Source organism: Opisthorchis viverrini, assembly GCF_000715545.1.
Source record: "Opisthorchis viverrini unplaced genomic scaffold opera_v5_148, whole genome shotgun sequence".
Classification (NCBI taxonomy): Eukaryota; Metazoa; Platyhelminthes; class Trematoda; order Opisthorchiida; family Opisthorchiidae; genus Opisthorchis; species Opisthorchis viverrini.
The window spans coordinates 1,003,257-1,020,460 of record NW_008751805.1 but is presented as its reverse complement, the minus strand read 5'-3'; the positions used below and the strand labels follow the sequence as shown (position 1 = coordinate 1,020,460).

Genomic DNA, 17,204 nt, shown 5'->3' with positions numbered 1-17,204 from the left:
GAACATCATAAACGAGAGATTCAGTTGAGCCTCCCGTGAGAACCAATTTCATATACAAATGATTGTATTCATGAAAAGATTCTTTGTCATTCAGAAGGAGTTTGCATGGGAATCAGCTCGAACAAATTAGATAAGGCGGGCTGAAATACTGTCAAATTCACTATCGTTGTTGTCGGACGAAGAATAACCTCACATGAAGCACTGGGTTCGTGGATAAGTGAAACAGACTATGCCGTACTCATTTCCATGTAGCCAATCAATGTAGCGATGTAAAGAATTATTAGTTGATATTTACCGGAATGCTTCGTAGTAAGTGTTCAAAGCATGGACAACAGCTAGCTAATTCTGATTTGCAAGTGGTACAAAATGGTCCAGTAAAAAAGCTACCTTATTCTAAACTTAGCTCAGAATTCCTCCCAACTTTTTTCTAATTATTTTGGGTGATGACTGATTGGAAAAACAAAGTGACCAACCTGAACGTGTTTACGCAATAAAACAATAGGGTTTGTCATAACCAAAAGCCCGAAATTGGCTCATTATGTCGATACGGTCACTAGGGTGTCCTTACTAACCCGGAACGTATGTTTTTGCCTCATACAATTAAAAAACATCCATTCACAATTCTCTAAGTGTACCTTCATCAACCTACAAATGTATCACTATGGATGGACCTGAGGAGGACTAGCGCTATCATTCTGCTTAGCTTCCAGCGGACAAGTCGAGATACGTTCAGCCAAATTCCTAACAAAATGATCACCAACGCATCTGCGTCGCCAAGATATCCACCACAACCAAAGTGGTCCAACTTGGACAGCCCCGGCATGTATGGTTTTACGGCATTGTGCACAAAGATCGAGGTATCATCGAAACAAAGAAGAACTGAAGGTTGAGACGAATGTCTCATTTTAACGCAATATCAGTACTCACCGTGATGCCACTATGTTTAGGTCGGACGTGAGTTAACCCACGGACTATAGTCCTTCAAACTTTATTCGAATCCACAGACTCACAGGCAGCAGCACATCCATGTCACCCCAAACCTCTTTTATTGTCCTCATTGGATGTCAGCCAGTCACAATAAATTCAAGCAAGCCTCTTATAGTGTAAGCTGCTTGAGTAAAATCCGCTGCACTCAGTCTATTACGTACCTCACGGGGCAACAAGGGCAGATTCCGACTCGGAAACCTATCGCGGTACCCAAAACAAACATGCTGGATTCGTGCCCTTTCAACATTGTTCACAGCCCCCCACAATGAAGCGCAAACGCGAATGAGTTCATTTGAAGCAACCAAACCATAGAAATCTTTCGTTATGAATTCGGCTACTGTATCTTCCCCCTTCGGTCTTCATAGTGTGCAAATAGCAAACTCAGACATATTGACCGTTTAGCTGGAATTCTCGTCATCGTTCAACGCCACCTTCTCCCATGAAGTCTCTCATCCAGCCAGGGGCCCTCCTCATTTTATTGTCTAGGATTCTGAGAAACTCAAAGCACTCATTGGATGTGCCTACAGTTAAAAACAGCGAAGTCTGTTTAACATTTAATAATACAGTGGTCCAGGTGAAAACACACTAGACAAAAAACTGATTAAACGACTTTCGCTGCAACGCGGCTGGAGCTTATTCCAAAATCCCTGTAGGCATAGGCGTTTACCTTGTCCACCCACGCTAACGAAAATGGGAATATTGCCCCCCCCCCCAGTAAAATGCAATAACCATGTGTTGCTATCTGTAGATAGCTCGTCAATTATTACTAAGACTGCAATCATTGAGCATAACACACCGCGAATGCCAAGTACAGAGCAATCACAGTTATTTGCTGGGTCAATAAAGTGGTTTATTGGGCTCTGCGCACCTCTCGGCACTTCTGCATTAGTTTTGGGCGTACCGAATCCACTTTAATAGTGCACTCAGTATACAAACCTCCCTTGGAAGATGTCTCCCGGAATTCGCCAGCCATGAAGCACAGCTCCACTTTCATCCTGAGCGCACTGCGATTCGACCGTGTGGCCTGTGTCCCGTCGGCAGTCTAACGGGTGGTGTGGATGGGATTCCAGCCCTGTCTGCGTGCGTAGTCGTCATGCTGTCAATCAATCTGACTTTAGTGGGCCTGCGCCATAGTGGGCTTTTTGCAATTAGTACACCTCGCTCCCGGACCCGTGAGAGTGTAGGCATAGTGCCCTCCGTCACGCCCTCGTTGATGGGCTTTTCAACCACTCGCCTGTTACAGTTCCGGCTACTTAGACGTGTACACAGTGCGATGTTTTGGGCGGTGATATCCGGTGTTTTTATTTATGAAAGAGAGGGGGACCTTCTGGCTGACCGCGGAAAACCTGATCTCCCAACCGGATTGTGCCAAATACCCAATTGGATCCACAAATGACGAGTGCATTCAGACGGAAAAAAGCCTCAGCATTCGGTGTGGGACGACAGCGGATGACGGGCTCATGTCAGTGCGCTCGGAAGACCGCAGCTAAGGAGAATAGACCAAGGAACAAGGCCACAGCAGGTCTTCAGTCCAGTTGACCAAATATCGTTACCAAACAACCCTAGGAAAATACTACCAGCTTTCGTGTGTAAGACAGTATTCAGCGATCTATGGACATTTTTGGACGAATAGTATGCAGGCCATTGAGTATATTAGGTCCAACAGACTAACAGTTTGCAACGCTAACGGAGTCTACATGAATGACAAGAAATAACCGATAAAACAGGCTATCAGCATGGGAAAAACAGATAAATCTAAACGTGAAAGTATTTTACAGCCGAATGGTGGATGTAAACTTAAACGGGTGGTAAATGGGTGGTCACGAAAAATCAGTGGAAACTCAACAATCGACCAAGTAACTTTCTGAAGTGGATTCCATTGGTTCCGAATAGCTGTGTAACAAACCAGGATTTCCAGTTGTCTAGCCTAGCCTAATTCGAAACATTGCCTGAAAGAAACTGTAACGACGCAATATCGTGCTACGATGAAATCGTAAATTCGCGAGACATCGAAGGCCAACGGACCTTCAGAGCCGATTCGGAATCGAATAGTGCCAACACAGTGCACACATCAGGTCAGTACAGTGACACTAACCTCAAACGTGACGATATCATACGGAATGAGGCTGCCAATGCGACTGAGGCCGTGCTTCACCTGTGTGGTACGATCACAGAGGGCATCCCTTAAAAGGGAACGAAGAAATAAATAAATCATGGTTACTGTGGCGACATTTGGGAAGAAATGCATAAATAACTGCCCGCTCAACAAGCCTCCGGTTAACACGCAGGCGAAACGGTTATGACCACTAAGTTCATAGTAGCTGCAGAAGACAACTGATGAATGAAGCGCAGTACTGTTCAAAAGATGAAAAGCGAATAAAAATAAGGAAGTTGACTTCCGTTGCAAACGAACAAGTAGTGTTGACAAATCAGAGGTTAGCTGCGCAGTCCAGTGAGGATAGCGAAAAAAATGGACCATTGTAAATAAGGCATCCCTCAAGTTAACCGGTCCGTTGGAAGAACAGTGCGATGTCACAGGCAAGCGATACACAGCACATCATCCGACAGCGGAATGACAGTCACACACATCAAAACCGTTCACTCAAACGCGCAGTTTATATGATGGCAATAAGAAACATACCAACAGCTTCCAACACGAGCATGTTCGAGAGGATGCGGGAGCAAGACGGCAAAGATGGCTTCTGGATGAAGTCGTTGCACTTCTTGTATCCACTTCAAGATGTACTGAAAATAATTTGTTTCAAAGAACAATTAACGACTTGCTATGGAAAGCGGTTGTTCAAGGTAAACAGTGATATTTCTGAAACTCATGTAGCTACAGAAACCACATTATTTTCAACCTATAGAGAGGTCATCGCCTAAATCCGCAGAATTGTTCATTTTAATACCAGAAGAGTGACTTCAGCCCCAGAATGTCACAAATTGGACCACCTTTAAGTAATTGCAAGGAGTTCAAGGGCCATGTGGCAGTTCTGGGCGACGTGAATATGCCTAGCTTCCTAACTGTTCGATACCTCCGTAAATTAGTTAACCTAGTCGAATGATGGCTTCAAAATCAGCCTTCGTTCCTACCTTACCAAATGTACTTCTTCGTCGTTTATAAGGGGATGTTTGATTGACATACCCCGTTCAGTTACTGGTTTAAGCGAATGACGTTTTGACTCCTGTTGAGAACAGGACACAAGTAAGTGATCTCTAAGGACTATGCAATGTTGGTGCCACTGTGGTTATTCCCTGTCGGCGCATGTCAAAGCAGCCATCATTTCATAGTGATTATTTTATTTCACGTTGTTTTGTGGATATATACCAGGAAGACAACTAACAACAGTAATTATTTTTTGGTGTCTTTGTGTCACTGAACCCACGAGATACTGCAAGGGTGTTTCATGGTTACTCAACCGGTGACTCGTGGTGGAATAACCGTGAAATACCCACAAAATAACTGTCACGAAGTCACCCAACGGTTACGCTAACACGACACGTCTCCGGGATTATGGGTAACTAATACCTGTCTAACCGTATTCTACTCATCACTCGTGGTGAAATAACAGCCATTTGTCCATAAAACAGACACTCGACGAGAACTGGACAGTTATTTAACAATCGAATAACAAACCATATGCTTGGTCATTTCCACGCAAGCCAGCTACCGTTTAACCACCATATAGTGCATAGGTCAATTAGTTATGTTTAACCCGCTACTTGTGGTTAGTTATTCGTAATCTAAATAAGATAAGTCTGCGAGCTAATGGTTGATTCATAGCTACTTAACATCCGTCTACCAAAATAATATGGTCAATTGTGGGTACTTCGCGGTAATTCCTGCATCATTTGTCTACATTTCCCGTTTGTTTCACCGCGAAAGACCCATTAGATTACCGGCCTTTGGTAGTTATTTCATAGCTATCCAACCAAACTATGCTCACATTAAGCGGTGGAATAACCACCGAGTGATCAAATAACGAAGGATTTCATGAAAAATTTATTTATCAATTAACCATTTTCATCCACAACGTAGCTATCATTTGCGGAATATGTGCAATCAGGAATGTTTACAGAAAATGCTAGCGCTGAAGGAGCAGGCAAGCTGCAAAATGCGGCATCAGAAATGTTACCTTGGGACTATCTAACTTAAAATGAAAGCAGTACGAGGGTAGTGTTCATTTCAGAGGGAGGATAATTACGCAAGGTCTGTTTGGGCTGTCCATATCACCTCGTCACATATTTGGTTGTGAAGTTCATGGCTGTCCAATTGAGATTATGACAAATTTGAGGGTAGATGAAGACTCTACTAGGCTTCTTTCGGAGACGATATATCAGAAAACAAGTCCTCCAAACAGCGGGAACCTAAACTACCTAGCCCGTTGGGTAACAAAGATGTTCTGTTCAAACAAAACTCTAATGAACCTCAGAAAAAATCAACACCATCATAAGTGCGATATAACCACTGGAGTTTACGAAATGTGAAGCTGTACGAATGAAGTCTTTGAATGCGTCCACCTACTGGGCACATATTTGAGAATCTCACGTAAACTAATCGATTGGCATGCATCTACAAAGACAGCTGTCAAACCAATAAATGTATCACCTTGCACGTATTAATCTGTTTCTTGTGAAGTACAGTGTGGCACAACGTGGAGATGTACTTGTAAAAAAACTTATTAAGAAGTCCAATGAAACATCCTGATTAAAAACAAATACTTAAATTCACTCTCATATGTGAAAGGGAATCGATCGACTTACCTCACTTTTAACTTTTTCAAGCAAGTCCCCTACTTCATCTGTAGGGGTGAAAAGAGGTTATCTTTAGCAGAGGTCACATGAACCCAATGATTCCAGGGGGTCAGCGTCAGATGATATGAGCATGCGCGGCGCAAACATGCAAAGATGCAAAGATCGGTGGCACTGTAAGACACACGAAGAGCTGAATGGCTAACCTTACGCTTGGTGCTATTAGTGATCTAAGCTTGGTTGAGTTTTTGGCGATATCTCAGGTTTTGTGGTAACTTGTCAGCTGCCCCCCTCATTCTCTTCCCCTTTGTGCTATTTGCCTTTATTCAAATCAACTACAAGAAGCTTCTCACGTGCAAGTTGCTGTTGATGCTGATGATGGAAAAGTGTTGGAGAAATCTCTGATGCTTGTCACACAACCAGCGTTATTTTATACACAAACTACACTATTCAAACTAGACATCAGCGTATTTTCCCAATGCATGCCACTGTTTACAAAGACTGCTTAGTTAGGGAGATTCTGATAAAAGACCTGAATCTACTATTAAATGCATGTTGATATGAACCTCCACATAATATCAAGGAACCAAGTGAATCAGGGACAGAAGGACCCGCATTGAGTGCATTTCAGTTGTCTGATAGGACGTTTGGAGTTATTGGCGCCTTAGAAAGAGCCTGGTGGATTGGTATTTATTTCCCATGATCGCTGAGGGGCTGTAAAATATCAGTGCCTACATCGATGCTGCTACACCATTCAGAGTTTACACGGTGGTAATAGAGAAGTCATAAGGTACCAGATCCGTGAATGCTTTGCCTTGTGACCTCTGGTTAGATGTGGTTACTTATGAGTGCCCTGATTGTTCCAGCCCGTATAATTGATATATGAATATGTTTACAATTTAAATCACAAGTCCAGTGTCTGAATTTATTGCGTTTTCGATAAACAGATCACTCTGACTTCGAGTTGTTCTCACTTGGTTTTTCCCGATGCGCTATGTCCCGGGCCTTAAGCTCAAGAGGAACACCAACCTACTGGTGCTGGATGTCGTCCATGAGTTATGTCAACAAAATAATGGGTCAAAACAACACATGCCTCTATTATTTGTGAAGGACGGGTTCCTAAGCCTGACAGCAGTGAGTGAGATAACGGGAATCAAGATTTGTAAACAATGCACACGTACTGTGTGCGAACAATACTCAACTTTAATGGTCTAGGTGAGCACCATAGGATCCTCATTTGAAAAGAAAAACTAAAATTCAAAGCGCACTCCAAGTCGTTGAAAAGGTTACGTGACAGAATTCGTCGACGAGCCTAGAGAGAAAAAGTCAGGAAACAATGACCTTAAATTTCACAACCGCAGACGACCTGGATAGAGTGAAAAGACTTGAGATCCGTGTAAGAGTAAAGTTCAATGGCTGGGCTGTTTGGAGAGGTACCGCGGTGGGTTATATGGTGTAAACCAACGGCTCGATGACTAAAGCTCATCTTTATCATGAACAGTTCATCGAAAGCTTATTACGAAGAGAAATAAGGCGCATAACTTTAGTCATCAGTTGGCATCATTCGCGGCTAGCGTTAGAATATGTAGGTTGATTGGAGGTTCAGGTACGATCTTCACCTCAGGCAGAAAGAGATAAAGCAGGAAGGGAATTTCCACATGGTCAGTGTTGTAACCACTGCTGACTAGAGGGCTTAAACCCACTGTCCCCTGTGATGGAAATTTGAAGGTTTTGGTGTGTTTCTAGGCGGCCCGTATATCCATAGTTATGGAAGCAACGACGGTGCCTTCCACCAAAGAAAGACGGGTTGGGAAAGGTCGGCCTTAAAAACGGAACACTTTGATCACCCAAGGCTTGACCGTGACCGCTGGAAAATAATACAATACGGTCGAATAATAAATAAAACTTGTCATGGGACCAATACAGCTTCAAACGCATCTGCTGTGCGCAGTGGCATCAAAAATTAGGCATCTATTCTTTATTCTCTGTGTTCTCTGATCAAGCCAGCCTCCCACAACCAAGTTGGTCAGACCATCGAGTCACCGGTTCTGGAAAGGTTTCCTCAAGAAAAGTCGAACAATTGTAACTTCGAAGTTCGGACTTTTGAGTCAGTCTCGGACCTTCACCAGATTCAAGGGAGTCAGGCAAGAGCTTTTTCTGTCACTGTTTTCCTTCAGCTTACCGTCTGAGTCTACTCTACCCGTTTCTGACACTTCTCGGATCGAAATACTCTTGAACGTTCGTTCACAGACATTGAGCACGCTGACAACAATGATTTTACTGGTTCAGGCCCTTTGGGAATTCAAACCATTTTAGATAACCTGAATAATTGTGCTGCGCGGTTCAGTAAGCGCCTCAGGCATGAAGAGTGCAAAATGTCACTACAAGATCGGGTGTGATCCAGCCCAAAGCCCGTACATGCAGATGAACCGACTGATGCGGTAGCTAGGTTCGTCTATCCGTTCAGCAAAATAGGTCCCGGCGAACTAGCCAAGGATAGAATCACTCTCCTGGAAGGCCAGAAAAACTTGTCAGTCCTAGGCATTTGTACCACCACAACATTATTTTTAATGTCAAGGATTTGTGTTTCAATCCGCCGTACTTTATAGGTAAACGTGGCCGCTGTGCGCACAATATTTTCGAAGACTCCCGATGTTTGACCATCGGCACTTCCGAAGCATTACGTGGGCGTTGTAGAAACAAAAGATCAGTAATGCCGTGGTATGCTGGACGGCTTTCAAGGAAAATTAACTGGACAGACCCAGTAGATTACGCTAGAGGAGGACCAGCTGTCTCGCGGTACCTTCACCCAGCCAAGTCTGGGGTGGGAACAACTCCGGGGGTCAGTCCATGACTAGTCAACCCGGTCACGCTAGTCTCCAAGTCTCATCAGAAGGCGACCCGGGGACCGGACGACCGAACGGCTAGTGGCCCTGACAGAAATAGCTATGCTGCGCAGTATGAAAGCTATTGCCTCCTCTGTGTAGCTCCTGCAACATATAGGAATGGGAAATGTCAGCGAACTGATTAGACCATTGTCCCTAACACGTGGCCATGAGTCCCTTGTACTCTTTATTCTTAGTGAATGATGTTGTAGCAGTTGGAACCACTGTAACTCGGTAGCTTACTGACGACTGAGTTTTTGGATTTGTTCAGCTATAACGGGACGAACATTGCGTGCTGCTGGTGTTCCCGGACTCGTGCCACAAGTTGTCTGGAGGTTTTTTACGTTAAGAGTTCCAGCCAAATTGAGCACTCAGGTGTCCTATGCGACATTGTGCGAATACTGTGATCGGATAGATGGCCTACTGGGACTGAGCCATTATTGTTTTGAAAACGTGTGGTGAAATGTTCCGTTCATTCACTTGCATGCAGAATATAGATGAACGTGAGAATGTAACAACTCGTCCTCAAAAAGCTCAGTTACGGTGATATATGTATCAGCTACCTAACCAACCGATTATTTTAGTGGAAAGTCACTATCCACACCTAATAATATAAATCGGTTTAAGATAGATAGACGGATGAACACTGTTCTGGTGGTCAGACTGTTAATTCAGTTGGTAGTCAAGGCAAAAACATATCACAGAGACGTGGTTCTAAACCGATGACGGTATCTTCAGTGGAAAGTACTCTGTTGCTGGTCAAGAAATGCTCGCTGTCGTAATATATGACTCGACAACATCCGCATTCATGCAATGAACAGGTGTGGTGCAGACAACAGGTAACGTGCATTCATTTTGGAGGCCATAACCTTTGAGCCGTGTGAACAGAAAAAGCATGAGCGTGGGGAACAAATTTCGCGTGTCACCAAATGTGTAAAGCGCGCATCAGAAGTCACGAAAATATAGGCGGTGTACCGAATAAAGACGAACAAATTCACCAAAAATAGAGGACAAAAATGGCCATTTCAATTACATCGTTGTCTAAATGTTCCTCGCACATCGTAACCGGAGCCGGCTGGAAAAGGATTACGAGAACAAAGGGAACTGAACGGATACAGCTTAAAATTGTGAAATGTCCGGTTAGTCTGCATTAGGACTGTAACCATATTGTTACCTTCCCCCAAGTTACCGAATACTCCACAGATACGGTTTGCATCCAAACATATTCAAGCCGATGGGTTTGGTGGAAAAGTACGAATCCATCTACACAAGCATAAACCCATGCTTTGATGCATCCAGTAGAGCTTTAGGGTATTCGAGTCACCAGCTGCACTGTCCACCCTGCAAACTTTAAACCTAAACACAACCTTCGAACAGCAACCCCTTTCAATAAACATCATGGGATTCAAGGGGGTGTCCTCGGTGAGGTCATGCCCTCATTGGACAGAACATCCCAGATACTTAATACGCTTGAAAATCCGTAATCTAAATAAAAATGCAACATGATTAAGCCGGATAACCGCAACGGTTTCCAGCACGAACGTCATCGGGAACTAGTGGTTTTTCACCTCTCTACACAGGAATAACAGCCGTTAAGCACGGCAAATTATCAAAAAAAGTATGTTCTTGTATGACACTGAAAACAACAATGATCACTAGGAAATTGTGAAATGCTGTGCTGCATTCCAACATTTAGGCTCATTACTTTCAGTCGGTATTTTACCTGAAGGATATTCCAATGAATAGTGGCGCGTGCATATCAAATGGTTAGTTGGATCAGGCTCAGTTGGATAAAATCAGTTGTGTTTTAACATGAACTCTTTCGAGTGACAGAGCATTAATGCATGATTCAATGGCATAAGGTGTTTACATTGTGGACTCTCCTCTTGGGAAACTGGAAAGTGTCAACTATTCTTCCTTGAAGAAGGCAGCGACGAAGATCAAGACACTCTAAAATTATCTCCTGGATGCTGGTTCACCTTCCTCACGGAACAGGTACTGTACTGGAGTGCATTTCAATTCACGAATAGATCTCGAAAGGGTCCATTTCCCAGGCTTTTGACCGGCCTTGTCAGTGACACTGCAGAATCTAGTCTACACACACCTTGATATGTATGCAGCCCTCGAAATGTCGGTTTTCTTCCTCCAATCACAAGCTCGCTATTCTGAAGGTCCCGGGATACGCAAGCACAGGTATACAGTCCTATGTGAACTAACTGAACCGCCGAACAATAATAAATAAGTACTGCAGCAATCGGTCCAACATGAAATCTACTTCACTGGTAACAACATTGTGAGATACAACATCCATGATAATATACAGCCTACACCTACGTGTAGGTCACCCATTCTCTACAAACAGCATGCTGTCATATAACTAACCCTCATCCATAAAAATGAATAGTACTCACCTTCGGCCGTATAGATTGTGTCCAGAAACCAGTTAAATATGCCTGCAGTGATGCGCGTGAGCAGTTCCTAAATGCACAGTAAAAGGGTGAGTGAATTCAGTAGATAATAGAAGGCCAGAGATGACGCGAAAAAATCAACTTACAATATTGAGAAATTCCCGAGGCCAACATTTTTCGCCCACAAGTAATGCCCCATAGACAGCCAATACCTTGTGATCCTCCTCGGTATATCGACCGATCAGCGAAAGCTCACCAACCTCACCGCTGGCGTTCGTGCCAGTCGGAGTCAGTCCGGCGATTCCACGGGATCCACTTGTCGCCTGCAGACAGATGGGAAGGAAGTCCTTAACAGATGTACGGAAATAGTCGGTTTCAGTATGACTCATTACAAGCATTACAAGCTGTATATGGGTTCGCAGCCAAGCAATGACGCATCAGAACAAGGTTCCTAAAAATTTCTTCACAAGTCACACTCGGAATTGCTGTCAAGTTCACAATGGGTGTTGTTACAAGCGAGTGTGCTCAATTTAGACTTGCCTGAGCAAAATGTAAAAATCAGTGGTGACCAGTTAGTGAGGAGAAATTTACCAAGAGTGTAGTTTCTAGGGTGAGGGGTACAGAATCCTCGGCTTTGAAGGGATGGAAGGGATGGACAAATCATCACTCAGGTGAGCAGGCCGTCACATAACGGTCAAATTTGGGTGTTTGCAATCTGAACAAGATATCTCTCGCGTTCTGCAATCTAATTTCATTTCAGCCTGAGTCTGTATTTGATATTGCAGAATTTTCAGCCATGCAGTGGCTCGGCTGCCAGGCCATCACCGCTTCACTCATCGCTACCGTTTTGGCGTGGCGTATGACAGACTGGATAATGTGCTGCTATTTACCAACTTATCGACCGTTGGCGTCCTACATCCGGACGCATATCTGGACGGCATACATGTTTGGCGTAATGTGTGCAGCCCTTGGACTTGAGGACGAAGGAAATAATGGGGCCATTTCTACTACTTATGCAGAATTGCACCAATGATCTCCATACATGGAGCAACACGGATTATATCGTCAGCATAAACGTCTTGTGCATGCATCTGCTATAATTAACAGGGGCGACTGGGCAGTCGAGGCATAACAAAATGTTCCAAATTTAATAAGCACGTGGCGCCATGCAAAGTAAAAGACCACTTAATCTGACCTTAAACTTATGGTCAAGATTCTGTTCCCTAACTGTTGGTCAGTCCCCGTAACGCTGGAAACCACCGTTATAAGCACTATAAATGCGGGCGTATGCTCATTCAGATAGTCTTTGCATTGGTATTTACTCATAGCACTGCAAAAATAACTCGTGACCATTGATTTATATCGGCATGCTCCGGAAGGTAGGATACCACCTTCGCCATAATTCCACGTGACATGCGTGATAAAAGTAAATGTATGGTTGAAAAACGTATGTCTGTCGCTATCCCTAAATTAAAAGCGTTCTATCTAAAGCTCAGAATTACACGGGTGAGGTCGGTCACGGTGTTGTAGTGTAATCTAAACTTATTCTCAAGTTATTCTTTCCTGTCACAGGGATGCTCCATGTGGATGGTTGCATATCCGTGTTATATTTCCAAATATTTCATACAAAATGGTAGAGCTTTTCGCATGTATTAGGCAGACATGAGGCTGGTGACGAACAGCCTAATTGTTCGCGGTGAATATGGAAGCTCAGGAGGCAGTCTCCCATTTTTCTGAAATAATGATATCTAGCATACTGAATAAGGAAAAGGTGAGCTCAAGGCGAACCAGGAAGCCAGGTGGTAGCCAATTGTTAAACTTGATATATGAATTACTTGACAGCACCTAAACACAGGTTAATGGCGAAGAGCTGGGTTGTAAATGTAGTCTCATGCGGTAACCTGTCGGCAAAGCTTGTATGAAGGTAATTCTGCATGTTAAATGATACTAACTAACTACTGATGTTGAGAACGACGGCAGTACCTTAGAGTCAGCAACAATAGCCTCTTTAAGCCTGCCTACCCGAGCTATGGCCTGTTGAGAAGCTCCACAAACCTTACCTCCTCCGCCCTATCCATACAGGCGATCAACGTTGCTGAGCGGCACGATACGGTCACCTCAGCCTACCCAGGGTTTATCAGTAACACGAGCCTCCTCAAAAACATTCCCGTCTCATAGTCACGAACAGGCTGCAGGCTGACTAGATGCTTTAAGAAATCTACATCCTTAAAGTTCAAGGTTTTCCATCAAATCATTGCTTAGCAAGCATACGAAAAAGGCGGGCATTTCCACTGACATCTTGAGATAAGCTGCAAACACTGAGAAATCCAAAGTAAGACCAGTGGCCTAGCGTCATTCAGCTCACCTTCACACAGCAAAGGATACTGGTTCGCCTTTCTCCTATGTCTATAATGAGCTTATTCAAAAAGAGTAGTCAACGATTATTTCATTTGCAGCCCTGATAGGGAAAAATTTCAATGGTTGAAAGACCGCGTGATTTTGCACTGCCTAACTGAAATCTGCTAGAAAACGTTGTTCTTACACCAATAGTAATTGAAGACAGTTTGTCAGCTTTATCAGGCAAACTACAAACAAGCAACAAATGCCAGAAGAAATCGTAGGGCGGCAAGCATTTAAGTACATTATATCTTGAGGACTCCCATCACTACGCACCATGTCCTGGTGAAAGTATTTTACTAGAAGTCATAGTCAAACTGATCCTCTTAAACGTACCCCTTGCCCGAATTCTGCATAAGGTGAACACTGCGTGATACCCATAGTTTGCATTCCTGTTCCAGTACTCGTCAAGAGACCATGACCGGTGGCAGTCCCCGGAGGGTTCACTCCAAGCAGCATCATATCACTTCCACTCGGCGGCCCTCCGGGTGGATTTGGACCGGTACATGTTAGTCCGGAAACTGCTCGCACATTGCTTCCGTCGTCAGAAACATCTCCGCCACCCAGTAAAATCTGACGCCAGCGGGGCATGGTTTCCCGAGTGAGTGAAACAATCGCTTCAACCATACTCGACTGAAGGTCCAAAGCCATATCCCAAACATCAGGCAAGGACATCTAGACGAGGGAACCGATTGATAGGAAGGAAAAACGAACAGTGCTCAAAAATGCAATCAACTGGGTGCCACACGAATAGGGCAGAGTTAGTGGACACGATTGGCGAATGAATCCGGACAGAAACAAACGTGAATTAAGTTGAGATAAAACGGTAATCTGGTGGAAACTAGACAGAATCAAAAGGGTTGTTTATGACAGTGAGTTGAAGCCTATGTTCAAAGTTGTCCTTCAGAAGTTTCTTCATTGGGACTGGGTATCCAGAGCCGTAAGAGAGCAAGTGATTATTCCAGAGGCAAGTTCAGCAGACAAGTGGTGGACTGATTTTTAGAAGGTTTTCAGCTAGTATGCCACTGCGACATAGTGCTTGATGAGGAAGCGTTTGCAAACAAAAGACTGTCAGTGCGTAGCAACATGAGCTGTAGTGCATTCAGGATAGCTAAATAATTTTCTGACAGTAAAGCCATGTACACTTCCCAAAACTAACGAAAGACTAGGATAAATCACAACGCTGCTCATTATCATCATCTGACCTCCACAGCAGTGTTAAGGCCTCACTGCCTTAAAGCCATATAAGTTTATTTGAAGAAAACTCCGATGTGTGAAGCAGCAGCCTAAAGTTGACCTAGATCACGCATACGACGTGAATATACCTCAAACGTCGGTCAGATAATTTGTATAGAAACTGGGAACACGGAAACCCTTGATTGCAGCTTCTTGCCTTAGTCCGCAGCATCTCTATTCAAGCACAGGGATGGTCAAGAGGACTATCTGTCCGGAAATGAGTCATACCCATGGCAATAAAACTTTCAGTGGCAAGGGCGCGAATTTACTGACCGGAAAATCCGTGGTTCGAACCTGATCTCCACCTCTCGACTTCCCCTGTTTAGTCTTGGGAGACCTGGCAGTATCCCAGCCCTCATGCTCCCTTCTGGTGGTATGGCAGTTAGGCACCGAAAGGATGCTACTGAGCGAGCGTTTTTTCACAGCCTCCTACCTTCTCTTCTCCCGAGTTGTATGCTGTACGCCTTTCGGTTTATTCCACGTCAAAATTGACAGGAGCCCTCCTCGCAAACGATAACTCGGCATGCCTATTGTATATTCAAACCAAGTTAGTGGCTTGGACGTAGCCTGGGACTGAAGAACTTTTCGCATCCCCGAAACCAGTTTGATGAACATATTATTGCGAATTTCTTGGCACCAGTGTGTACCATTAGCAGTTGTGATCAAAGATCTGAAGGCGTTTCAGCGTGCATATTCTTAGTATCGGGTGCCTTAAAATGGTGATGGGGTACATTCAAACCCGACGAATCATAATTGGAGCGTACCTTCAAACTAACTCGAGCTGCAGAAGTAATAAAATGAAGAACACCATGAACGAGATATTCAGCTGGATTCCGCTGAGTCTCGAGTTAAAACTAAATTAGTTTGCGAATAGGTGTACACACCGATCGATTCGATTCATACAGAAATACATATAGTGGGTTGTTGGCCGTGGTGAAACTAACTACCATATCTAAAACTCACCAAAATATACGTAAAATTAACTCAGAGAAGATTGGATTGTTCACTCATTTCTTGTAACTACATCGTACAAAGAGGTAAATGTGAGACAGGTTTGGTCAGCACACTGCAACAAAAACGGTCCTTGTTAGTAAACGTTGCCAGTCCCCATAAGTGACCTTTGTTCAGGAGGAAAATCTCAAGAGGCTGAGAGCCGCACACCACAGACTCACTTGGTAAATATGCTGACCTGAATGTCTGGGTCTTACAGTAGTCGAAAGTGTCCTACCCAAAGGTTCGCTGGCGGTCATTCTGCTCTCGGTGCGGCTGGAAATAGAAGCACTGGAAGTGGCTTGCCCGTAGCTGTGTCTCAGGGTGTGACATGCATCACAAAAACGAATTGCCCGATTCCCGGTAAGGAAGGTACAATCAGTAGAGTAGCATGTGACGGCAGCTTGGTTGTTTTTACTTCGGCAAGTCTTCGATTCACAGACGAGACTTATCTGGTCAGAAAAAGGGGGAAGTTGGGTAAATGACCGAAACAGCCTTATTTTTACCTACCACATGAACCAACTCAGTCAGATCAGCAGCTAAATTTTACTTCTGCTCACCCACCAAGCAATTAGTATGCGAATATGGCCTGTAATAACACGACTTCGTCTGAAGTAGAGGTTACTCATGTTAAACAAACACAGATAGAAAGGCTATCCAGTGTGTTGCACTGAAACTTTGGTTCAGCATCCCGACCCAGATATAGCAGCCGGATCGAGGACTGAACCAAGGGACACTGTGCGGACCCCACATCGAAAACACACATCTAAAAGTAAATATATGCTACGTACTCTCCAGTCGAAACGTCCGCACCATCTTCCAAATGGACATCACAAAAGACAGAGGTAACTAGTTCGAATAAAAGACAAGATTAAGCCTGTTGACCGTAAAAACTATCTACAAGAATGGTTGCACTAACTGCAAATGTTTACATGGGACGAACCAGCGGAAAAATATGGGTTCCAAACAGTGGACAACAAAGCAAGCTGAATAATAAAATTGGAAGGTGACTAACAGGTCACACGCTACGCACTACGAGAGGGACAGCAAATCAGTTTGGTAAGACCCATATCCTGCAGTTATGTGTACTGTTTTGGAGCAGTGGTGATTCACATGACACCGTGCGTCAACATATCTGACACATCTGAGTTACCTATCATTTGGTCGGGACTAATTTATCAACAAGGCATCAACCACAACGGATCGAATGTGACATAAAAGTCCAATCCCAGGATAACGTGATAAACATGCACACAATATGAGATACACAAGTACCGGGCTGCACACGGCAATAACACCAATCACACAATTGCATAGTGAGTATGTTTCATAAAGAGCACACTGACCAGTTTTTGCAAACAGCGTTGATTTTCATCATTATGACCCTTGGTAAAGGTCACCTTCGGTGGTCGAAACTCCCTACAGTTTTGAGATGTACTACTCCTAAGTTTGCTGAAAATCCATCGACAGCCAACGACCGGTTTCGCCCTTCTTGGGGCTCATCAGGTAGGCGCAGTCCCCGGGTTTCCGTCAACCTTATGTTCTACTT

The 17,204-nt window shown here is 44.0% G+C and overlaps 1 protein-coding gene across 1 annotated transcript in view; it reads right to left on the bottom strand.

Moving 5' to 3' along the window:
* Positions 1–17,204, bottom strand: part of T265_14154 (hypothetical protein) — a gene marked incomplete at both ends in the record, with an annotated part of 113,017 nt that overhangs the window by 69,109 nt on the left and 26,704 nt on the right. Inside the window, 8 exons of the mRNA XM_009172256.1 lie at positions 3,083–3,170; positions 3,629–3,732; positions 5,752–5,789; positions 9,658–9,699; positions 11,036–11,102; positions 11,179–11,355; positions 13,766–14,104; positions 15,838–16,107. Coding sequence (XP_009170520.1) covers positions 3,083–3,170; positions 3,629–3,732; positions 5,752–5,789; positions 9,658–9,699; positions 11,036–11,102; positions 11,179–11,355; positions 13,766–14,104; positions 15,838–16,107 — 1,125 coding nt within the window. The remainder of the gene's footprint in view (positions 1–3,082; positions 3,171–3,628; positions 3,733–5,751; positions 5,790–9,657; positions 9,700–11,035; positions 11,103–11,178; positions 11,356–13,765; positions 14,105–15,837; positions 16,108–17,204) is intronic.